Source organism: Apteryx rowi, unplaced genomic scaffold, assembly GCF_003343035.1.
Source record: "Apteryx rowi isolate R43461 unplaced genomic scaffold, aptRow1 scaffold_60, whole genome shotgun sequence".
Taxonomy (NCBI): Eukaryota; Metazoa; Chordata; class Aves; order Apterygiformes; family Apterygidae; genus Apteryx; species Apteryx rowi.
Genome location: NW_020450872.1, coordinates 1,191,960 through 1,215,829, shown reverse-complemented (window position 1 = coordinate 1,215,829; position 23,870 = coordinate 1,191,960). Strand labels below are relative to the sequence as shown.

At 46.9% G+C, this 23,870-nt stretch overlaps 1 protein-coding gene and 1 long non-coding RNA gene across 8 annotated transcripts; one reads left to right on the top strand and one right to left on the bottom strand.

Moving 5' to 3' along the window:
• Positions 1-6,578: 6,578 nt before the first annotated feature.
• Positions 6,579-11,147, bottom strand: LOC112974427. The gene is made up of 3 exons (XR_003256266.1): positions 11,063-11,147; positions 8,199-8,291; positions 6,579-7,141 (listed from the first exon to the last, which is right to left on the bottom strand). It is a non-coding gene; the product is annotated as an uncharacterized LOC112974427 (long non-coding RNA).
• A 100-nt stretch (positions 11,148-11,247) lies between these two features.
• On the top strand, positions 11,248-21,917 carry ADPRH (ADP-ribosylarginine hydrolase). Of its 7 annotated transcripts, none has more exons than XM_026083357.1 (6): positions 11,248-11,336; positions 11,764-12,001; positions 12,310-12,526; positions 12,668-13,014; positions 19,265-19,625; positions 20,598-21,917. In XM_026083357.1, exons 3-6 carry the CDS (start codon positions 12,372-12,374, stop codon positions 20,989-20,991), a joined length of 1,257 nt encoding a protein of 418 aa, XP_025939142.1. In that variant the 5' UTR covers positions 11,248-11,336; positions 11,764-12,001; positions 12,310-12,371; the 3' UTR covers positions 20,992-21,917. The 7 variants fall into 7 exon arrangements, with proteins under 7 accessions (XP_025939142.1, XP_025939146.1, XP_025939148.1 ...); XM_026083358.1 differs by having other exon boundaries at positions 11,269-11,336; positions 11,768-12,001; XM_026083361.1 differs by lacking the exon at positions 12,310-12,526.
• Positions 21,918-23,870: the final 1,953 nt, after the last annotated feature.

Sequence of the window (23,870 nt, the reverse complement as noted above, 5' to 3'; positions counted from 1 at the left end):
TAGGTTCAAGGACTGCTTGGTCCTGGACATTTTGCAGAGGTCCATGGAAGGTCAGGCTATCCTAATCATAAAACCACAGAGAGAGTGAGAAACTAGAGCAGCACAAGTGTAAACAAATAAATGTCTAGCCATGTGGGTGAACATGTTGATGTACAGATATGAAAATGTATGCATAAAATGAATGAATTAAGGTACAAAATAACATGTTTGAGAAGTAGCTCTTTGGAGCTGCTTTCCTCTAGATGAGGTTTGCAGCCGAGGAATTTGTCACTATGACTAAGGACTGACAACTTTTAAGTGGGTTTTGCATGTCAGAATGTTGTTTTGATTTCAGTAATCCATGGTTAATTCACGTTGTGCTTGGCTTCTACTCCATAGGCTTGCAAAAATCCCAAGAATTACTTCCATGTGGCTGATCAGAGGGATAAACCTCACCCTGGATGGAGCATGCATCTCAGTGCCCCCATGGAATCTGATTCAACATGCAAGCCTGGCCATAAAAAAACCCTGCTTATTTACTTTTCTTTGCTGGGTTAGTTTTCTGCCATCTTTGTGAGCTGCATCAGCTTACTGGGATATGAGACCTGCTCCAGAACCAGTGGCAGGATCAGGTGGTTGGGGGCAGAGAGAGGGGTTGCTCCCTGTTGGCAAAAGCAGGATATTAAATCAGTGCCAACTGTCATATGCAACTTCACTGTAACCATGTGTCTGGACCACCTAATCTCTCCTGTCTTTGAAAGCAGAGTAAGGCAAGTCACACACGGTGCCCACTAAGAGCATGCAAGAGGAGTTAATTAGAATCAATGAGCATGCTGCTATTTCACAGCTCAGCTTCCTTCCCACAATTTCCCCATATGGACAAGCACAAAGTGTTAGCAAGTGTGACTACCATTCTGACACAGATTTGTATAGATAATGTAATGCTGATTTCCATGGTAGTCACACCCAAAGAGCAGAATTATACTCTGTATTAAAAGCAGAGCTGAAAACACTACCTATAATCACCATTGCTAGGCATTGTTATCATCTGCTTTGGTTGTGGTTAGGTTTAATTTTAAAGGCTGAAGTTTTATACACCAGCTATGGTTTAGACTGACCTATGAAAAATTCAACAACAACAAAAAAATTCAGCAAGAAAAGAAACATCTATTTCCAAGACTAACAGTCACTAAATAGGAAGCTATTTTCCTTGTGCTAAAGTTGTTCCCATATATTCTTACTGGGTTGTAACTTCTTTATGCATTGGAACAAGAAATTTACAGTTGAAAGAGCACTGTCAGGGAATCTGCTTTTTGCAACCCTCTGAAAAAATATGCCCGTATGTGTTATAAAGCATTAACTGGTTTTGGTTTGTGTGTGCTCAGTACAAAAAGCCTCCAAAAACTCCATCTGCAACAAGGTTGTGCTGGCAACCTGCAGAGTGGCTATTCCTCACGTTAGAGTAATTTTCTTGCCAGACACAATATTCTTGGCAGATCCGTTTATTTAGAAACTGTTATGGATCTGTCCTTGCTGATGCATCTACAAACAACACTCACTCTATTGTGTACACAGATCAGACATCAACACGGGAAGTGCAAATTCAGAGTTTTCAGGAAGCAAAGCTCAAAAGGACTCAATTCCAGAAACCTGCCAGGTTGACATTTGAAGGTGGGAGGGGGAGTTCAGGAGAAAACAAACAAAATCAAAAGCCCCACAACTTAAAACAAGAACTAAACCTGAAAACATCTGAACCTCAAACCTAAATGTGGTGTCCAGCTTTGGTTTGTTTCTTTTCCCTTCAAATCTAAAAGAGAGTGATTTTCTGTAAGTGCAAGCCATGGGATTTCCCCCTCTTCTTGGGTATTGCACTTTTTTGATGGAAACCCTCGGATCTCAGGGATACAGATACCTTTTACTTGGGTTGTTTTCTCCTAGTGACTTCAGAGATGTTATCCCCCTTCAGTGAGGCTCACTCAGGTGAACCTGTCTATTGGGTTCAGCTCCTCCACCAATATATCTTGTCTCCCACTTATAGCACTTGGAGATGTCAAAGACTGAAGAGAGGCCTGAGATCCAAATGTGCTCATAAAAAGTCATGAGAAGAGACAGAGAAATCCAGTGGCAAGGATGCTGTTGCCTGTGCTTATTTGTACGCCAGCTCCCTCTCCCATGTCTCCCATTCAGCTGAGCCCTGGTTTTCAGGAGTGTTGGTGACCACCACTCACCTTTGCAAACAAGCCTGAAACAAACTGGCCAGAAAAAATCTCCTGAGCCCCAAGCCTTGTCCCTGGCTACTCTAGGGAAGATCAAGCAGCGGACATCACACCTGGCCACCTTCGACTTGGTGGCCCATCATGCCCAGCCCTGCTGGCCTGCTAGACAAGCACAGCTTTGCAGCGGGCTCGCAGGGGCTATGCAGGCACAGGCTTGGACCTGCTCTGCCAGAGGCCTGGCAAGGCACTGGCACAGAATCACAGAATGGTTGAGGTTGGAAGGGATCTCAGGAGATCTTCTAGTCCAACCTCCCTGCTCAAGCAGGGTCACCTAGAGTACATTGTACAGGATCGCATCCAGGCAGGTTTTGAATATCTCCAGAGAAGGAGACTCCACAACCTCTCTGGGCAACCTGTTCCAGTGCTCTGGCACCATGTGCTTTCCAGTGGCAGCACCATGCTTTCATTTAAACAGTGCTTCTCCTGCCCAGCAGCCAGACCTGCTCCACGCCTCTGGGCACCAGGCTGAGCAAGCCAACTTTGGTCTCTCCCCACACAACAGGCTCCCCTCCCCACCACGGTCCCTCTCTTCCTTGTCCCCAATCAGGGCTGCCCAGAGCCACCCAGCATGCCTGCTCTGTGGTCTCTGGGCCCCCACTGTGGCCCAAAGACTTCTTTAAACCAGCTGGGGGGATCTCACCTGTGGTCACATTCATCTTTTTCTCAGCTGCACCATGATGAGGACTCATCTTCTTACAATCAACCAAAACTCCCCTTCCTCTGTAATTTCTAAATGGCAGGTGACAAGCTGGGAGCAGAATATCTCACTGCTGGTCTCTGCACACACAACCCAGTGCTTTGTGGAGTTGACTTCCGTCCTGTTGCCGTTATTCCAGTCCTTCATGCTTTCAGTTCTCCTTGCACGACAGTCTGAGCCATTTCTGTAGCGGTGAGCCTTTCAAGTTTTATGCTGTCCCCAAATCTGATTAGAACCTGTTTTCCCTCTGGATAAACAAGATCAGGCCTTTGAGGAGCATCATCAGTAACCCCATTCCAGCCTGCTTGCTTCCCTTGAGGCACAGTCTCCTGACATCCTTTCTTTAGGTAAATCCTTACAATGCTCTCATTAACCCCCTTTTTCTCCAGCTTAATAGTTTTGCTTGTAGCACCGTAAGAATTGCCTTTCTGAAGTCCTCCATCTACATAGTCAATTATCTTATCAAAATGAACCTACTGGGATAGCCTGCCATGAGATAGCCTTGGCAAACTCATTTTGCACTTTATTTCATTTTCCATTTCCCAAGATCAGGCTAGTTGGCTGCTTGGAGATTCCAGTTCACATACCTCTTCATCCTTGGTTTCTTAATGATAGAAATGACCTTTGCTACTCTCCTCCCCGGTGGTAGAAATTCTTACCACTGGACTGTGTTTTCACATACCAGTTCCTTGACTTGGAGATTAAGCAGCCCCCTGTTGTCCCCTCACCCACCCACATGTACAACGACCCTCTTTTCAGCTGACATGCCTTCAGCCCTTCTGGTTTGCTTTTCTCCTGGCTAAGGCACAAGACACCTATGAGTTCCTCATATGAGCCTCATTTATGGCTGGATGCATTCATGTCAGCTCAAGTGTGGCCTCACAGGTTTCACTATCGCAGCCAAGAAAACTTAAGTTATGCATGGCTAGGTTATATCAAAGCAGCTGCCATGCCAGGGGTATTCAGTGGAAAAAATGAAAAGGCTCTGTCTGGAGACTGAAGATGGGATAAGGAACATTTCACTTCTAGAGCACCAGTCCCAGTGCAAGCAGATGACTGAACTGTGCACAAAAAGATCTCACACTCCTCTGCCTCTTACAACTGCTCAGCTATTCCAGAGAAATGGCTGCTCTGACAGGCCCTGAGCCCAACACACTTCTCACATTCAGCTAGTACCTGCTCTGACACAAGGCCTGATCCCCGAGCTCATGCTCCTGTCACATCGACATCAAACAATAAGCTGTTCCACACTTCTACTGCTGAGGGTTTAGGTTGAAGCACAAGGAAGGGGTCTTAAATACAGAATGAAATGGCAAGTATTATTTTCTCCTCTTAGCTCCAAGCAGAAGAGACTTCTCAGACGCATTGCAGAGCCATTGTTATTGTAGGGGTACAGATCTCCAGGCATATTGAAACTACAACAGAAGCAATATCTTCATTCTAAGGCCTCTCTGTGTCTGCTTTGGTCATGATTTTCGTAACTTTCAACTAACTTTTGACAACACATGGTCTGAAACATGTCACTCACTAATCAATGCTTGTTTTTTACCAAGCAGCCAATGTTTGGTTTTTTTCCCCCCTAAACCTGTTAATTTTACACTAACTCATAGCTTTGTGCAGCCACATACCTGTCAGATCAGTCACAGTGTATCTCCTCCCAGACCTCAAATGCTATCTCAGTTTTAAAAGCAATAGGTTTCATAGTTAGCAGCTTCCTTTGCTGAGAGCTTGCCCATCCTTTCTGCCAGACAGGGGCCGTTACAGAGGGCTAACCATACCACAGCACAGCAGTGTGTTTTGTGGACTCGTCCAAAGGCTTCATTCCCATGTGAGTTTGGATACGTGCACGGAATGATGGGGAAGCCGTAAGAGGGGAGGCCAACAGCCAATGTACTCACACTATCTCCCTGCTCCTCTTCCTGCGAGGACTTCTCCACGCAGCAAGGCAATGTCACCATTGGTTTGCATCACATGAAGTATGTAAGTGCAGAAAGGAAGCAGGCAGATATTTTTAAGCCTCGTCAGACCAATGGATAAAACAGAGCATTCAGTGGTCCCGTTCATGTGTTCCGCTTCCGTCACATACCAGCACTTCCCAATTCTCTGAAATCCGATTCATGAAGAATCAAATGCAGAAGTAACCTTTAAAAGGCTGTGCTTTGCTGTCTTTTTCCCTAACCCCCTTCCCACTAATTCTCATGCCCCTTGGTTCTTTTGGTATACAGCCAAAACAAGGAGTCATTCCCATGAACAAAATTATTTTAGAGGGAGCTGATAAAGAAACAGGTACAAGAGAAAGACAAAAAAGAGAGAAGGCTCAGGTCACAGATCAGAGAAATCCTTATGGCGGAAAACAACCACCCCATCAAATAACTCAAAGCCACCACAGGGCTTTTCCTAACTTATCATATCTAGGATTTTGCCTAGTCTCAGTTTAAGTCATTCAAGCTGAGGAAAGTCATTCTTCAACCCAGCAAGTCCTGGTGTTACAAGTGCTCCCTGAGGCTAACAGGAATTTCTGAAGACCGTTCCTTCCCTCCTGCCTCTCCAGGCCTCAGCTAGTGCCCCACTGCCTCCCAACCATTCCTCCCTCAAATTTAGCTCTGACACCCCTACACAACCTGCAGCTTCACAAGATGACTTGAACACATTTGCAACTTAACAATAGACAAAAGAGGAGACCCTCCCTTCCAGCCTGCTTCCTTTCCTACCACTTATTTTTACACTACTTCTAACCATCACCTAACTCTTTTGTACCAGGATAGAGAGTCAAATGGGATTTACACTGCAAAGCAGATGACCCTCATTGCTGGTGAGAGAAAGAAGAGGAGCTGAGCTGCTTTTTGGAAGGATCCAGCTGTTAATTTGGCTCAGCTGTAGTGTGGCGGTACACCTTGGCTGTGGGAACTACCTATGCTTAGCCAACCGATTGCTGTGTCAACACCAGGGACCTCACTGGAGCTAGGATTAATAGACCCACTTTGCCCTCTGTTCCAGCAGACTGAGCTCCCTCTCCTGCTTTTGCTTCTCATGGTCCTCACAACTGACAGATATTTTCTATAACACAGCCCAGAATTATGTTTCCCAGGCTGTATCTTTTCACACAGAAAGGAGAAATCTGCCCTGAAAGTGGAAACACATCTAACACTTTTAACATCAGTTCTCCTGCAGGGTGGGAAGAATATTACGTTTCAAAATCACGTTTCAAAATGCGGATGTTTAACCCCACCACCACTCCCTGACACACACACTAACTGGTTGTGTTTAACCCATCACATCCTGCTAGGGCTTATCTTCATTGATGAGTTATGACTCAAGCACCAAGAACCTTCAAATTTAGCCTGCCAGTGGTTGTAATGGGAGTCATTGGGTCTGTTGGAGGGGCTAAAAACACAAAGCCACACAACTCATCAGCTGCTACAGGGAGACAGGCTCACTGGTACTCTCTCCCCCAGTGCGTTCCCACAGCCCCTGTGCGTCCAGAAAGGACATGCACAACTGCCAGCAGTTCAGGGAAAGGCAGCAGCAGAAGGGACAGAGACATGGCCCGCAGACCCTTTCACGCCACAGATGGGAGCGCAGCACCAACACTGGCACATGACCAAAAATCAAAATGTCATTTTATTTACATCACAGAGCAACTGGCCTGCCAATCCACTGCTTGAGCCAAACCCCCATTCCGCAGGAGCTGACTAGGACCGCTTCATTGGCTTTCCTGGGCTCAGGAGAAAGGCATGCAGCCTGCCAGGGAGGTAGCTGTTCCCACACACCTCAGTTTGCCAATGAGACAGCTATGCACCTAACAGATGGGCAGCAAAGATTAATTTGCAGTCCATTTTCCCAGACGCGGAAGCAGGAGAGGTGATCATAGTCCTCAGCTCATGCAGGAGATGTTTCCTGCATGACCGACTTCGCTGGTTGTCCCAAGTCGGCATCGCAGTGCCTCTCTCTACGGTAAAGCAATTGAACTTTTTCCCAGTTTACATCTTCTACACTGCAGAATTGTGGCTACTTGAAACAGCCTTTTTTTTTTTTTTTTTTAATCTATATTAAAGAGGGTTTTTGGAAGCATCCTGGAGAGAGAGGCAGGTGCCACAATGCACAGTTCACACTAATTTTCTAATGTTTCCCTTCCGCCCTGGGCAACGAGCCAGATCCTCCCTTGGTCAGTTTCTGGAAGGAGGAAAGCCTAGAAAGAAAAAGGCAGGTATTTCTGCAATAAAATCTAGTTTATCAGATAAGAGGCCAAAGTCCAGGGTTGCCTGAACTCCGAGTCAGACACCCAGAGGCACTTCCTCAGCTCCCACAATCAAGGTCTTGCTTCAGCACAGTCTTTCAAATCCTCTCTCGTGAGACCTGAAAAATCTCCACTCATGATCCCATTTCCAGGCACAAGCCTCATCTCCCTAACTGGCCTCCCTTCAGACCCCTGGCTGCAAACATCAAGTCAGCATGGCTGCAGCAGCCCAGAGCATCCAGCAGCAGTGAGCGTTTCCTTTGCACCTGCATGCATGGTCACGCACGGCTGCCTTGCCAGCAATCCCTACCAAGGTGCTCTGCAGACAGGGTTCCAGGTCCTGAGCAGACCTTATGTGGCATTTGGTGCCCCTGCTTTGAATTTCAGTCATTGCTTGTTGTGCTAAATTATTATTTGCTGGCCAGTGACAAAGAAAGGCACACACCTGGGGACTGAAAACTAGGGTAAGCCCAGAAGTATTCCCCACTTAAAAAATGCCTGCTGTCATTAAAGAGAAAAGTGCTATTAAAAGTACGAGGGACTGTTAATGACTGGCATGGGTCCAAGCTGAACATGCTTGAGGACCCAGGAGATCCCTTGGAAAGTCACATTTGAATCTGGGGACCAAAGAGAAGATTAGTATGTGAGGCAAAAGTGTAAATTCCTGATGTTCCCTTGCAGTCCCATTTCAGGGAGAGCTGTAGTATGTAAAATAAGGCCATTGCCAAGTTTATGAGGGTCGAAGTTACAGCAGCGACCTGTAATTTTTAATCTGCACTTTCTTCCAGCTCTTGGCCTGAAGACCTCGTGTAGTTCTGAGAAAATGTCCCACAGGGTCTAAACTGGTATGTTGTCCCGGTGTTGTAATGCTGCCTTTCACTGCACCTCAGAATTGGGCTCTTAAATCCTGGGCTCATCTGAAAAGCCACACTTTTTTAAGTCAAAGAGAATTACCCTTTTTTTTCCAGATGAATATGAAGGAAAATTCTGACTCTAAGTGAGTACTAACCACAGTGTCCAACACATGGCAGGGGCATGTCAGCGAGCTGCTCCAAGATGGTACTTTCCAGAAGGCATATCCTGGCATTTGGTCCACCGCAGCCTAATTTTCATTAAAAAAAAAGAACAAAAAAAACCCAGAAAGGTGAAATTTGGTCAGTCTTTAACTCTTTGCATGGCTCAAAACTGGAAGGTGGTGCTTGCCAAGCTGGCATGGCCGTGTCACCTCCCGGCGCCACACAGTGACCCAGGGCAATGCTGCATGTAGCAGCCCAGTGTGGTCAGCACACCAGATGGAGGGTGCTCTCCCACCCACCCTGCAGGAGAGCCCTTTGGCACTCGGGCCTGAAAAAATCACTTCTCTCCCACCACAAGCCATGTGCTTGCAGCTCCTGTGGACGGCTCATCAGCCACTGTCTCTCAGCTGCCAGTCCTCACTGTTTTTCTGTACCACATCTCAGATGTCACTTAACTCCAATGCATGTTTTGGTTTCAGTTTTTAGGAAGCTGAACAAGATCAGGAACCAGGAAACCATGACGTGATCCAAAGATTTCAGTGCTACAGGCATTTTGTGCTAATGCAGAGGAGTTCTCACATTTTTCTGGCTATTTTGGGAACCCTATGAATTTCTTTTTTCCCCCCTGTCCTTAAAGGTGCAGCAGAAGCCCTTCCTCACAAATTGCCATCAAAAGCTGTGGCTTTCCCCTCTGACAGGCCCAAAACTTAGGAGAGGAAAACCCTGCTTTGCTTTTAGTGTTGCACCGACTTGAGTAAATTCTGAGCAATTCTATATAAAACAGAATGAACCAGAGAAGCAGAAAAGGTCAGCAGGCACTGCTGCCTGTGCTGAGACACAGGCAACTTCTTTTCCCACTTCCTTTTCTGTTACTATTTTCTGTATCAGATGCTTCTAAAACTCCACATTTACAGCACCATGCAGAGCAGCAGTCAATATTTGAATGGACACTGAATATTAAACCACTGAAGCTGCTGGGATAGATGCTCAAATGCAGCTCTGCATGCTCAGCTACCTTGAAATTCCCCTGGGCCCATCTCCAGCCCTGCGCCCTTAATTGCCCCCAAATTCCCCAGGGACTCTGCTCTGACCCAGTGCTACATCTTGATTGCCCTGAAATCCCCCAGGGCTGCAGCTCAAAAACTACCACCGCTTTCTCTCATAGGCGTGGGGGGATTTTTTCATGTAAGAGGCACCAGTACCTTCTTGGGTGAATCTGGGCTCTGGAGATATGGTGTGTGGCACATCAAACGATCACTGGTTGTTAAAAAGGATCAGCCTCAGCGAATCTCAGCCCAAGTCAAGCTCAGTCCTGTATCTCACTCCTACTTCCTGCTTCTTTTCCTTCCTTGCCTATTCACTAGAAGCCTTGAGCCATGCAACCACTAGCATCATTAAAAATAAAATATAAAACTCATAGGAGGCAATGGTATCATCAAGCGCCTAGAGACACAACTTAAAACAAAACAAACCGCAACAGCAACAAGAACAAAAGTCAGGGCAAAACTCAACCCAGAGCTTGGGACATGAGAGGGGCCTTGTCCCAGCCCGGGGCTGAACCCAGTCAAATTCAAGGCTGCAGAGGGCACGCTAGGGACCGATGGCTGCCCAGACACACCGAGGGATGGGGCAGGAGAGCAAACCAGAGTCTGCAGGCAAAGGGTCTGAGGTAATGCTGGAGATGGGGAAGGGCTGCCTGGTCTCAGCTCAAGCTGCAGTGGTTGAGTGTTCAAAAAGGACAAAATAAAAAAAAAAAGAAAGGTTTCTCCCCTCTGCAAACTCTGAGCAGGGCCCGGAGACTGAATGCAGCTCTGATCCAGGAGGGGACCATGCCAGGGTGGGATCAGACTAGAAGGAGCAGGGTGTTATTTGTGAAATAAGTGAAGAATTTCATTTGAAAAATAGGGGAAATGGCTGCACGCATGTTTCATTTTGACTTTTTTTTTTAAACAAAATGTTTGATTTCCATTTGGTGACTTCATTTCCAAATTGACTATTTTGCTATTAAAGGTGCTAAGAAAGAAATAATCCTGAAAATGAAAGAAAATATTTAGCTACAAGGCCCAGGAAACTTTTTTGCACCTACCCAAATGAAAGCTTTTCTTCTTGAAGTCTTGATCCTACAGCTGGGCCAAAAAAAAAAAAAAAAAAATCCCCTCTTTTGCTGCTGCGGCTGATAGTGTGGACGTACCAAGCTGAGAGCAGGCGAGGCACCGCTGGATGGACAGGCCTTCCGCCTCTGTGGTGTTTGGCCCCTTGGCTGTCGGGAGCTCACTGGCCAAAGTGCCACCTTGAGGCAGGCGCCTCAGAGGGCAGCAACACCGGTGGCGGTGGCAGGCACGGTGGTCGCTCTTGAGGAGCCCACCGCGGCTGGTGCTTCGGGCCACAGGACGGGGAGTGAGGAGGCCTCGGGTCTCATTGCCACTCGCCCGTCCTACCAGCCAGGGCTGTCAGCTGCTCCATCCCCACCTAGACGTGGTCGGGGGCCACCACTGACCTGCGGCACCCTGAGGCGCCTGGGCGGTTTGTCCTTATGGCCTGGCTGGGGAAGAGCCAGCTCCTGCTGGACGAGTCGCCCTTGGGCCCGCTCCAAGTGGGACAGCCCCATCCAGCAGAGCTGTCCACCAAGCCCGGGGTGGGCCAAATCGTCCTCCTGACGGGCTTATGCAGTGGGTGAGGCAACACTCATCCCGCTGCTGAGGACGGCTAGAGAGAGATGGGCAGGAGGATGCATTTGGTTTGAGTTTTCGACTACAGTCCTGAGGGGGCGAGTGACTCTCCTGGCGCTGGTTTGGCTTCCCAGCCCCAGCGGTGTGCGTGTGGTGCGATTGCTCAACACAAAATAGCACTTCCTTACCCCAAAAACACAGGCTTGTGCCACCTGCAGCAGGGAGAAGCGAGCGACCTGGCATTTATAGGGTTAGCCGGGCCGCCGTTTGCGGTGCGGCTGGGGAGGCTGCAGAGCCCTCCCGGGCTGTGGGCTCCCTGCGCGTCCGCCGCCCGCCCCCCTCGGCGCTCTGCTCTCTCAGAGCTTCCGCCGGCCCAGGCTGCGCGCTGGTGACGCAGCAACTACACGTCGGGGAAGCGCCGGCAGCCGGGACAGCGGGGAAGCCCTCGCGGAGGGGCCCCAGGTACCACAGCTTGCCGCCTCCTTCCCCCGGGAAGCGGGGATGGGATCCGACCCCCCCCCCCCCCCCCACCCCCCCAACCCCGGGTGCACAAAATCCGGGGATGCTCCCCAGGGATGTGGGGTCCCAGGCCAGCGAGAACCACCCTGAGCAGGGCATGCACAGGGCCTGCGGCCGGCCGGCCGCCCACCCCACAGCGCGGGGGGCTTCGCGGTCTTGCGCCTTTTTTGTTGGCTTCACTGCAGCATTGCAACGAGCAAGTCTGAGGCTGAGCTTGGCCCGGTGCCGGCTCAATTGCTTTTTGACTTTCAGCCTTGATAAAAACAGCTCGCTTTCCCTTTCTGCTACACTGTGGTCTGTAAAAGAGAGCCGGAAAGCGTTGTTTTAAGTTTTCCGGATTTTTTTTTTCTCCACTTTTCTTTTCTCCCAGAAAGACAACGCTGAGCCCTCTTGCGTTCCCTGATGTAATTCAGAAACCGGCCAAGGAGTAAATCCACCGATACTGGGTAGGGTCCCTGCAATTGCTCAGCCCTGCGTGGTGTGAGCTTCAGCAGCAAAGTGTGGGCCCTCTTAAAGACGCTGGATGCCTTGTGCAGTGCTGGGAGGAGATGTGCTCCTTCTCTAATGGAGGGGAGGCCCCAACAGCTCTTATTCAAAATACTCGTTGTGTAAGTAATTAGTATGAACAAAAACAAAGTTCAACGGTAAGAGGTCTTCTCGGTTACGCAAATCACATGCTCAACCTCAAGCAGTTGATTAGTAATTTAAATTTTCACTATGTCTGTGATTTTGCTTTCTGCCTTTTTCCCAAGTCATATGGTGAAAGGAGACTTCCAGGCCCTTTAGCACTTATCAAGACACAGCTATAAAAAGTAACAAACTCTGAAGGGTATATTTTGACTGGGAGGGGGGATGTTTTACTTAAAATATCCACCCCAATATTCAATTCTGCTTTTAAGAATGGAAATTTTTGTAGCCAGGCTCTGAAGTCAGGGGCACGTGTGCCTGCAGTACTGCCGCTGCTCTGAACCTGCTACGATGGGCAGCGTTGTGCTGGGCTGTTGCTGCTCCTGGAGGACCGGGCTCTGTCATCCCTGGCTCTGGGCTCGGCTGGCCGAGTGCTGCTCTGCAGCACATGCTCACAAGCTTCTGGCTGTGCACTGCACCTGTGCCCACAGGTCATGGGGAAACAGGTACTTTGAAGGAAAATAGTGAGATGCAGGTGCTAGGCCAAGCATCTAAGCTATCAGAGCTTAGCCTGCATTAAGATGAGAAAGACTTTCTGCCTCTCTCTCTCCCTCTCCCTCTCTCACTTGCTTTTTTTTCCCCCCCAGTCTTTGCTGCATTGAAGCAATTGTGGAGCAAAAATTGTGTACCAAGCCAATGGAAAACTACATGGCATCTATGGTGCTGAGTGCGCTTGGGGACACGCTGGGCTATTACAATGGGAAATGGGAGTTCCTCCAGAGCGGCCCCGACATCCACAAGGAGCTGGCACAGATGGGGGGGCTCGGCAACTTCAGCATCCAGGGTTGGAAAGTCAGTGATGATACAGTGATGCACCTGGCCACAGCTGAAGCCTTGGTAGCTGCTGGGAAAAATCCAGTTTTAGCACATCTCTATTCCTTGTTGGCAAAGAAATACAAGGAGTGCATGAACGACATGGCAGGCAGAGCTCCAGGTAACCCCTCTCATGCCATCTGTGCAGGGCTCTCCCAGCCCCCTTTTCTCCTCCAGGCTAATGGTCTCTCGCCTTCCTGCAGCATGGCGCTAAGGCTGTCCCTGCTTCTCAACTTAAGGCTTTGCTTTTGGCTGTCTATAGCATTACTGACTTTGTGGACAAGCAAAAGTTTTCCACGCTCAGTACCTGTCTCAGGCTGAATTAAAGAAAATGCAATAAGGCAAGTTGGCGTGCTTTGGCTCTCTCTGAACTAGATTAGAAAAGATATTGTTTGCCCACACTCACAAGATTTTCTTACAGATGTGTTTGAGGCCTGGCCTTGAACTCAGGGGAAGGATATAAATTCAGTCATGTATAACAAGCACCCTGAAATGCTGTGTTAAAGTAACACATTTAAACAGAGAATTAACATGAACCATCTCATAACAAATGCAATAAATCACATTTAAAATATATTTAAAGGCTCAAAGAACCTTGCCTAGAATAATTAAGTTTATTAAACCCAAAATCTATTTTTGGCTAGCTCCACACATCCACTTCTGCACCTGGGCAGTCAGGACTCATCTGTCTTTTCTGAAGTTGTCTTTTCCATCAGCTCTCCTTTCTCTGCATAAACACAATGCTGCCAAGTTTGGGTCACAAGCAGCGGGGATTGGCAGCGTGTGGCACTATTTAGGAAGGGTATGTTGACAGAGGTTGCAATATTCAAGCTGTATACAATGTTTTCCTACAGTATACCTGGTAAATACAGGCCTGCTGACTCAACTCTTCCCAGAAGCTGCCATCTCTCTCCACACAGCTGGCCCAGGCTCTTGTGGATGCCTGAATGAAAGTTAAATAGGAGTTGCTGAGGCTGGGGCCTCTTATTTTGCTAGCACAGGTAATGCAAAGTATCAAGGAAACACCCAAATTCAGCAATCCTATGCAGAGCTGATACATTGAAAAGAAATTGCCTGGACACTTCCTTATTCTTTGGGGTAGCTTCCAAGTTAATATCAGGAATGTTCTAACTTGACATAAAACATGTTTTCCTGGGAAAGGCCAAATCCTGCATCGTTCTCTTAGGGTCACTGAGCATAGTGTGACAGAGCTGCGCATTTCCACAAGAAGCCTGACTGGAAACTTGAGAAGGAATTTATTCTGCAAACCTTGTCACAGCCACCCCCTACTTTGCTATCACAGGCTGAGATAGCAGTATTCTTTAAGACAGATAATCTCAGTTGTCTGAGTGGCTTAATTAATAAAATATTTAAGAAGGGGTAATGATACCTGCCAGGACAGCAGGAGTCAGCAGGTTAAACTTTCCAGAGAATCCCTGCTGTTTTGACAGAGAAGTGTCTCATAGTTCTCATGGCTGAAGGGGGTCTACCAAAATGGACTAACCACAGCTGGTTGTGATACAATGCCTGGAAGCTATTTTTGCCTCTGCTATCTAATCTTGGTGACTAAAACCTGAGCTGGAAATGAGAAGAGCCTAAACTGAAATTTTAGAAATAGCTAAAGATAATAGCAAAGCTGCTGCAGTCCTTATGTAACTGAGCTGCAACATACCCAAAAGCAGTTCCAATTTGGAAGTGAAGGGTTTTAAAGTAAATTTGCCACGGCAACTAATCGGAGTGACAAGGAAAGGTCAGGCTAGCTAAGCAGAAAGATGCATCTTCTTTAGTGGGCACTGGGTCCATGGACACTTACCTCATAAAATTTTGGCAGGGGAAAGACTAGTATGTGGAAAAAATGGAAGTCTGATGAAAATGTTCTTGTAACAGCATTCTGTAGGGCTCCTGCTGAAACTGCAGGAAAGGGGTCCAATGGGCCTTAGACAGCCTCCGATAGCTTAAATTCTGAGATCTGACTGTTTAATACCCATTAATGTATTACCAAAGAGAACATCTCATCCATTATACACTGTCTGCAATCTGGAGTCTCCATGTTGTATTGATAAAGCTTAACAATAAGACTGGTAGACCTCACTTGTCTGTAACTTTGCTTCAGTAATCAGAATAAATAGATTTTAACTGAAAACATAACTTCGGATTATGCTCTGACAGCCAAAGCGAAGACTCACCAGGGAATTGTAGTATTTAGAGCTGAGAATGGAAAGTTGCTGCTGCAACTTTCACCCAATAGAGAAGAGATTCCCCCAGAATAGTGGGGGAAAAATCACGTTGCTCACCCACACAAGGGAGTCTAGACCCAAAAAACTCCCAGCGGCAAAGGGATTCCCACAACTTTATTAGTCATCAGAAGGCCTCAGCAGGTTCCCTCAAGTAAGCAGCCCCAAGAGAAAAGGTTAACCTGACTCTCTTAACTCAATGGCAAGTTAATCCCTACGTGCATTATTGCTTTTTGCGATGTGCCAAAGCCCCACATTCATTGTCCTTTGCAGATAGCAAAGCCAATGAATGAAGTGACACAAACATGGCCATATTTCTTTTTTTTATAATACAACTGCATCTGTCTTTAAAGCTCTCCAGGAAACCTCCTGCTTCAAAGCTGTTGCCTGTCACTCCATTTCTTTTGGTCTAAGAAGTCCTTTGTCTGTGGAATTATTTGTGATTACATGATTGTTTTAACTCATCTTTTTATGTGTATCAACAGATCCCAAACATTACTGTCTGTGCTCATGAAGAGCCTAAATAAATTGAATGGAAGCCTATTCCAGAAATAACATCCAGTTACACTTGAAACTTTTTCAGGTTTGCTTTATTTGCACATGCTTTTTGCCTTAGTGCTTAGAATAGCACTCTCCTACTTTTAGTTTCTTTTAGTTAGCACAAAGAAATCCTAACCAGGATTTACTAGGTTTCCAAAACAGATTTTCCTGATTCCAAAGTCCCAGGGTTTTTAAAAATCTGGTTTTAAAGAAAGGCCCAACAACTTGATTTCAGGTTAGTCTTCCTGCTCAGCTTTCAAAGGTTTTAAAATTTTGATTGTTTAAAAGCATCAGGATAACATTTACAACACATCACTTTCTTCATAAATCACAAGAGTCTTAACTGTTGCAAACTGGTGTGTTTTATTTATTTATTTWTTTTTTCATTTGCAGGTTGTCAGTAGTAATCTCCTAAAGTTATACATGCAGGTTTAAAGCTGTGAGCAACTGTTTGTTTGTTATTGCAAAATAACCAGTCTTTCTTTACATTTTAAGCCTTGTCATCACCCTCATTTTCATCTGATTACAGTTAATGAAAGAACAATCTCACTTTTTATCAAGGACTGAGTTGCCTAGTCTCAACCTGCCCAAACATGTGCTCAAGACATGCCTTTCTTGCAATGCTATCAAGATTACAAAGCTCATTTTCCTTTTGTTTGTTGTGCAGATTTTTATTTTAAGCTACATTAGTCCCTTTTTATCTCTTTCCCCTCCCCCTCATCTTCCTGCCAGAAAGTTAGTTTTAACAAAGACATACAAATAGGATAGTTGGCACAGTTTTTTTTAAAGCTGTGGTTTTGTTTGCCAGGGTTTTTTAAATGTCCTATTATAGGTCATAAGTGCAATGGTTTGTGTATTTAGAAATACATAATTAAAATTTTTGAAACAAAGCCTCAGTTTTCTCTTAATCACAGTAAAGCTAGAAATTATACTGATATCACTCTTTCCTATTTTGATAAGTAGCAGCCAGCACTGTGTTAATAAAGTGCATAAAAAGCAGATTCAGAGGCCTGAATACATTCACACTTTAAGAAGTCACAAAAAATAAACTCCTTGGTAGTTCAGTTAAAAGCTGGCGATGATGAGTCCCAGCAGGGCTCTGTGCTACCCATACCCAGCACTGTGTGTACTACTTCCTCCAGCAGAGAAATACAGCCCTGCAATTTTCACTCTGTAAATCAGCTAGAAGAAGTACGCGTGAAGAGCATCTGGACTGATCCAGAGGGCAGCTGACTGTGTGGCACAGCAAAAACAGCGCTCTTGTTCACATGGACAGGCTACGTAAGACACACTGGCGCACAGGCACACTAGGCACCTCCGAGGCTGGTGAAATATCAGTTCTGGTTTGTACGTGAGCCATGAGCTTGTGAGAATGAAAGCAGCCTGACACGGTGGGCTATATTGAACACCAACCCATTTTTTTCCTACGGGGAACCTTGCTTACGCTGTTCCCATTCTTAAAGTTTGTCTCACGTGGCAGACTCGCCAGGCTAACAGTCGGACAGCCACAACACTGTGCTGCTTTTTCAGTTTGAGACACTTGCTCATGGGGAACTTGCCCAGAAGTTCGCGGAGCACAGAGGGCTACATCCTACATGAATCTAATGAACCTATCATGACACAACACTGTCAGAAAAGAAAGACACTAAAAACATTTAGATCAGAACTATAAAAGGATCCACGTGACCTTATTCCTTACAGTGATCAACCATTATTTGTTTCTAGTACATGGAATGGAAGGCAATCTTCAGGCTGTGCTTTGATTTGGAGGACTGTGGTTAATTACAAGGGTAAAGTAAATGCCACGTGCTGGTAGAATAAGAGCGCCATATAAAAATCCTACTGTCGAGCTTATATATGCAAATGAAAAAGTAAACAGCTCTGTAGAGTATTTAGTGCAGTGCCTGGCTGTGATTAGTAAGGTCTCAGATCATGGTAATCAGATTGCACCAAAGATACTAGAATTGTACAGTTACATAAAAAGTCGGGACCAAGCTTCTTGCCAGAGCTGCTTGTTGCTCTACGCAGATGCCTTAGTTTGACTTTTAAAGCAACAGAGTACGTGCATGTTCATTTATCAGCTAGCCTCCCTGGTTAGCCAGCAAAGTGCAGGCTCAGCTGTCTCATCTTGGGTGCATGAGCATGTCAACTGCTGCTGTGTGTTTGTGAGACAACTAGGCATATTGCAGTTGGGAGAAGACTTACTTTTGAATTGTTTCACAGTCATCCAACACATTCAAAACTTGAACTAAGCTACTTGAAACCCACTCTTGATTTACTTCTCTGTTGGAAAAGAAGTATTTCAGATTTGGCCAGAAGAGAAGACTAAGAAAAAAAGGCAAGGCAGAAGGGAATCAAAGATCATTTATTTTTTTGAAACTGTTTCCTCTTCCTTGCACACAAGCATTTGGACTTAACACTCCAGAGATTTGGAGCTCTGAGATTTGGATGTGTTTCTGCAGGTGGCTTTCACCTATGGGTATGCTGGACTGATAAGTGAAGTGTTGAAAGAAGCAGCACTAGAAGAAGCAGAGCCATTTCTTTAAAAAAATAAGTAGCAGAACTATGAAAGAGATGACAATACAGAGTTATGGCATGGCTTTCCACCTGAGAAGAGGCAAAATTGGACTAGGATGTCAGCTTGGAGCAAGAGTTAGTTGAGGAAAGGGGACTTGACGAAACGTATTCAATCTTGAACAGCATGGAGAAAGGCTAGTCGTTATTTCTTGTAATATAAGAATTAGAGGGGAATTTCAGCAAATTGTCGAATGGGTAGTTTAAGACAGAAGGAAATACTTTGCATAACAAAATCATGGCACTGGTTATCATGGGATGTTAAAGGAATTTGAAAGCATGCATGGGACTTAATGAGACCAATTCATGGTGGTTAGGTCCACTGGGGGTTATTGACCATGATACAATGGATCCAGCTTCTGACTCAGGAAGGCCTTACTTCTCTGACTGCTGGGAGGTGTTCTAGCAGAAATGGTGTACGTGCTCCATTTTTAATAGCCTTTCTGAAATTATCTGCTAGTAGCTATCTTTGGAGACAAGCCAGTGGGCTGGACAAACCTTTGGTCTGCCCTAGTACAGTTGTTCTTCAGCTTATTTAAGAAACAATCAAGGGGAGTACAATAAATCCAGTTCTGTAAAACTCTGTTATAGTGAGGCAGGTACTAAGCTCATTGCTTCCCAACAAACTTAAAACTGCAGCAAGGGAGCTACAGGTTCATCAGTAGGAACCATTTCCCATCAGTGAGGCAGTGGAAAAGATTCCTGGGCAGCTTGTGGGGTCTCCCTCTTTAAAGAGCCCTTTAAAGGGCTCCCTTTTAACCTGGGAGGTTAAAAGTCTGTCAGGAATAAAACAGAGACACTTAGTCCTGCTTTGGGCCAGGGATCAATGTGATTTGATGCCCCTCCAAACCTCCTTTCTATTTTTATGTATTATGTATGTATTTACAGGGTCTGAATACCTATTCAGAGCAACATTTCCTTCCCTCTATCCTGCCTGTCTTCCTGACATTCCCATATGATGTGACCCTATCACCTCCTGATCTGTGTTTCTTTCTTTCTGGGGCACTTTCTCTTCCTGCCCAGGTGTCACGTGTATGGAGAACGTTCTGAAGCTGAAGCCAGAGAAGCCAGATGGCTGGAGGATCCCATTCAGCTCCCAGGCAGGAGGCTGTGGCGCCGCCATGCGTTCCATGTGCATTGGGCTGCGTTTCCCCCACCCCCAGCAGCTGGACACCCTGGTGCAAGTCAGCATCGAGAGCGGGCGAATGACCCACCACCATCCTACTGGCTACCTGGGCTCCCTGGCCTCAGCCCTCTTCACCGCCTTTGCAGTCAACCGCAGACCCCTCCAGGCCTGGGGAAAGGGGCTGCTGGAAGTGCTGCCGCGAGCGAAAGCCTATGTTAGGGATGCTGGCTTCTTCGTGGAGGAGAACATGGGCCACTGGTGAGCTGGGCTCTCACCATCTGCCGGGGCTCCTGCTTTTCACAGGCCCTGCAGCACAGTGAGCTCAATGCTTTGTGTTCAGACACACATGAAGCCAGCTCTGAGCACAGGTTTCTGTGGTGGCTTCCTTCCAATGATCCCAAAAGGTGCTCTCCCAAAGTGCTCTTAGGCGCGCTCCAAAGCCCTTTTGCACTGCAGGACCCAGGGTGATGAAAAAATATACAGTTAAAAGAAAAGGAATTGTTAAAAATTAAAATAAACCTCACATACAAGAGGACAAGCTCTCTTTATGCATAAGCTCATGTAGTCACATCATTATAAACTCTTAGAGCAGCGCATGCCTGCCATGGGATCAAACCAGTTCAGAAAGCTCTTAAGTCTCCCAGGGGACAAATACCTCTTAAAAAAAAAAAAAAAAGGCAGACTGCTTGTGCCATGTGGCCATGACATTTTTGGATCCAATATGAGGTAGCTAGACTTCTCATCTCAGGGAACCGCTATCTGATGAAAGATGGGAACCAGGGATGGGGTCCAGCACTGGGCTGAGGGCTGAGCTCAATTTGAGAGTTTTAACCAAATCTGGATGTTTGTTCGGGGTGACTGTACACGCACGCAGGCACACACCCAGAGACACTGGCAGAGCCAATGTGAATTCAGGAGGATGACTCAGTTCTTGCTCTGAGCCTTTGATCCCTTGCAGCACAGCAGCAGCAGGTGCTGGACTGCCTTCTCCCATGTGGCTGCAGGGAGGGGAAATCTAGCACACTGAGACATGCTCTCGTGCACCTTACTGTAAATCATGCCCTCAGTCTGATAAATGGGACACCTACCATTTTGTTGAGCTGTTGCTCCAAGCTATCTTTCTGTGGGGTGCTTTTTTAGCTGATGTCTGTAGCACTTGTATGCAGAAATGGTGTTTGCTGCAGCACTGGGACTCCTGTCTGCATCCCTCTCTTCCCTTCTCTTTTGCAGGCGTTACTTTGAAGAGCAGTGGGAAAAATATCTGGAGGAGCGAGGCATATCAGATGGGGTGTCACCACCTACCTTCCCCTCAAAATACGGCGTCGCGGAGAGAGATTCATTCTACACCTCCATCAGCTACTCAGGCTGGGGGGGCAGCAGCGGGCACGATGCCCCCATGATCGCCTACGATGCGCTGCTGGGCGCTGGAGGGTCCTGGCCTGAGCTGGCTCACCGTGCTTTCTTCCATGGGGGTGACAGTGACTCCACGGCTGCCATCGCGGCCTGCTGGTGGGGGGCAATGCACGGCTTCCTTGGAGTCGGGGCTGCCCTCTACCAAGACCTAGAGTTCAGGGAGCGCCTGGAGACAGTGGCCAGGGACTTGTACCTGCTTGGCACTGCCTAGTTCCCACCAAGCTAGCTGCGCTTTTTGCAAACCCAGTGAGTCAGTGCACGTGATTGTAACGGGGTGAAGCTTGCTTTTTCTTTTTCTGCATGCTACCTTCAGCATGGGGCCATTTAACAGAGAGCAGCTTGTGGGGGGGAACAATCACATGGTGGTGTGGTGCAGGTGGGCAGCCGTGGGGCCACCCGAGCAGGCAGAATCTGGAGCGTGCGAACGCACCACCTCCTCCACCCAGCAGCTGGGGTCTCTCCCTGTCCCCGAGCCAGGCAGGGAGCCCCAGGGCAAGCTGGTGTGGCCCCTGCAATGGCTACATCAAGCTCCCACCCCACATTGCCAATGGGAAAGGCTGGGGATACCACTCACCTTCTAGCACCAAATGTCTGCAGAGACAAAACTTTGGCTCCCTTGCTCAGGATGTATCTGCTGTAAGTTCTGGTGGAGGCAACAGCCAGCTGTGTCAGGGGGTGATGTTTTCCCATACAATTAATTTAGTAGAGAGTATTTTTTGTTTCCAGTGAGTGCCAAAAAATTAACCTTGCAGCTTTGGCAGTGCATTTTGCAGAATTCCACAGCGCTTTTGCTATTTAAAGAATGTGTCATGCTACTTTCCTATCTCAGTTAAGGGGAAGTTCCAGACTGCCAGCTAAACCCTTCTGCAAGGTAAGGGCTGCTAATGAGCAAATTTAGAGGTTGCATTTTACATCAGGTTAGACAACTCCTGTGGTAAACTATATTCTTAAATGTAAGTCCAGACTACTAACGATTATTTGGTTACCATTTGCCATGGATTATGCAGCTAATTCTGTGACAAATATGTTTTTCTTTGAATCCCGAATATTATACAGCTAAATGTTTATTCTTCTAAGAGCAATTTCAAAATCAGGATATCCCATCCAATAAATGGATATGTCATGCCTCTGTTAAAAGCTGTATTCTGTTACGGGATGAACTAAGGGATGGGTGGGGCTGTGTGCCTGGAGGGCCAGAGGGAGCAAAGGTGTCTACAAGCTTCAGCCTGGAAGAGAGAGGAGAGGTGCTACTTGGGAGGGAAGAGAATTGATGCATCAGGTATTTTTTGGAGGAGGGAGAGGGAGCGGCTGCCTAAAAGCATAATGAAAGCCCAAATCAGACAAAAACCAGCAGCAATATGAATCACAATTTCAACACAGTTTACTACAGCTTTCAGGTGTGTTGTATAAAACATGTTTTAGTGCAACATAGTACAAAGTTTCTGTTTTTTTAAAAAAATCCCAAACATTTTTCCACATCATGCATGGATAGGGTTTCTCTCTTTTGTCTTGGGTTTGGTACAGAAAGTTACAGCAGAGAGAGTGGTTTGAAAAGCTTTGTGTTAAAACTCGTTACAGGAAGTTTGCATTATAAAAACAAAGAGAAGTTTGATACAGGGCAACACACTGCCAGAGCAATGGAGAAATGTCACCGGCAAGGTATTCTGCGACCATTATGGTAGCTGCTTCCCAAGAAATCCTGGGCTTGGTGCAAGAACGCACCAGCTCCCACAGTGGGGCTGGGAAGGGACTGGGTTCAGCCACGGAGAGGCTGCCGCGAGAAAGTCCTCCACAGACAGCCCTGCTCCAGGGATGCACTGCCAGGGCAGGCTGGTGAGGAGGAGCCTGGTTCAGATGCAGCGCAGTGCTCTCCCAGGAACGAACAGCTCCTGATGAGCTTTTTTTTTTCCTCTCTCTCTTTAAAGCTGAAATGAATTGCAGTTCATTCCCTGAAGCAGTATGTACAGGAGATATTACATTTATGAAACAATACCCACTGGCTGCAGCTGCTGTTCTTTTTGCCTTGGTTCTTCATTTCCATTCACTTATCATTTCATTCCACTCTTTGCAGACTCCTTATCCAGGAAGTGAAGACAAGTGTGTAGGTGTGTGATATACATAGGAGTGTGATACTACACATACGCTGGGGCCAGTAAGCAATTACCTCTTGAGGAGGGAGACTTCACAGAGGGATGAGTGAAATTTTGCGTTCTCAGTGGAAGAAGAAATAAATGCCAGTCTTGTGGAGGAGTAGAAGTGACTTACTACGAATGTCTGACGGACTCACCTGCCACTGAGAACGGGACTGTCTGCGTGCGTGTGGGGATATGCAGGCTCCTCTTCCAGCCAGGAGAGAAGATGCATGGTTCAGATTTCCACCCGAGGCTTCACCACCTCTGAAACATCAAGGCATCAGGGTTTAACCTACTAGTGCTACAGAGCATCTGCTGAGGTCCTCTTCTCTTTGCAAAGAGCAGTCCTACCTCCCTGAAGGGGACGGAGGCTGTAGGTATGGCACCTCTCTCGCGAGGCAGGTGGGGTCTTGTGGCTTCGCCCATCTGCCCCTGTTGGCTTCAGCCATGCTGCAAAAAATAAATGGCCAGATTTGCCAGGAAGACATCAAGGAAGACAACAAAAGGCCATTTTTGGCAAACATTTTCTTCCGCCAGACATAATGCTTAGGGTGTATCGGGGAGGAGGCGGTTTCCTCCACAGAACACAGCAGGAGTACTTGGCATTACTGGGTACTAGAGCTTAGGTGCCCCATGCAGAGAGAGCCCTGGTTTGGTTCGCAAGAGCCATATCTTTCACAGAAAGAACAGCATTTTCTGTCACAGCAATTGTGTACAACAAAGAGCAGATGACTTTGCCAGGAGGGGGACTTTATGGCGAAACTGTTTCTTCTCCTAAAGCCCCAGAAATGGAAAACGGCACATGCATGCACACACAGGGGAAGATTTCTTTCAGCCCGAGGGGACACAGAAGCCTTCAGGGAGCAGAGGCGATGCTGACTCCTTTGCCAGTTCAAGCTTAGGTTGGGAGGCCGTGCAAGCCCCTGGGAAATTTCGTGACACATGATGGTTAATTGCA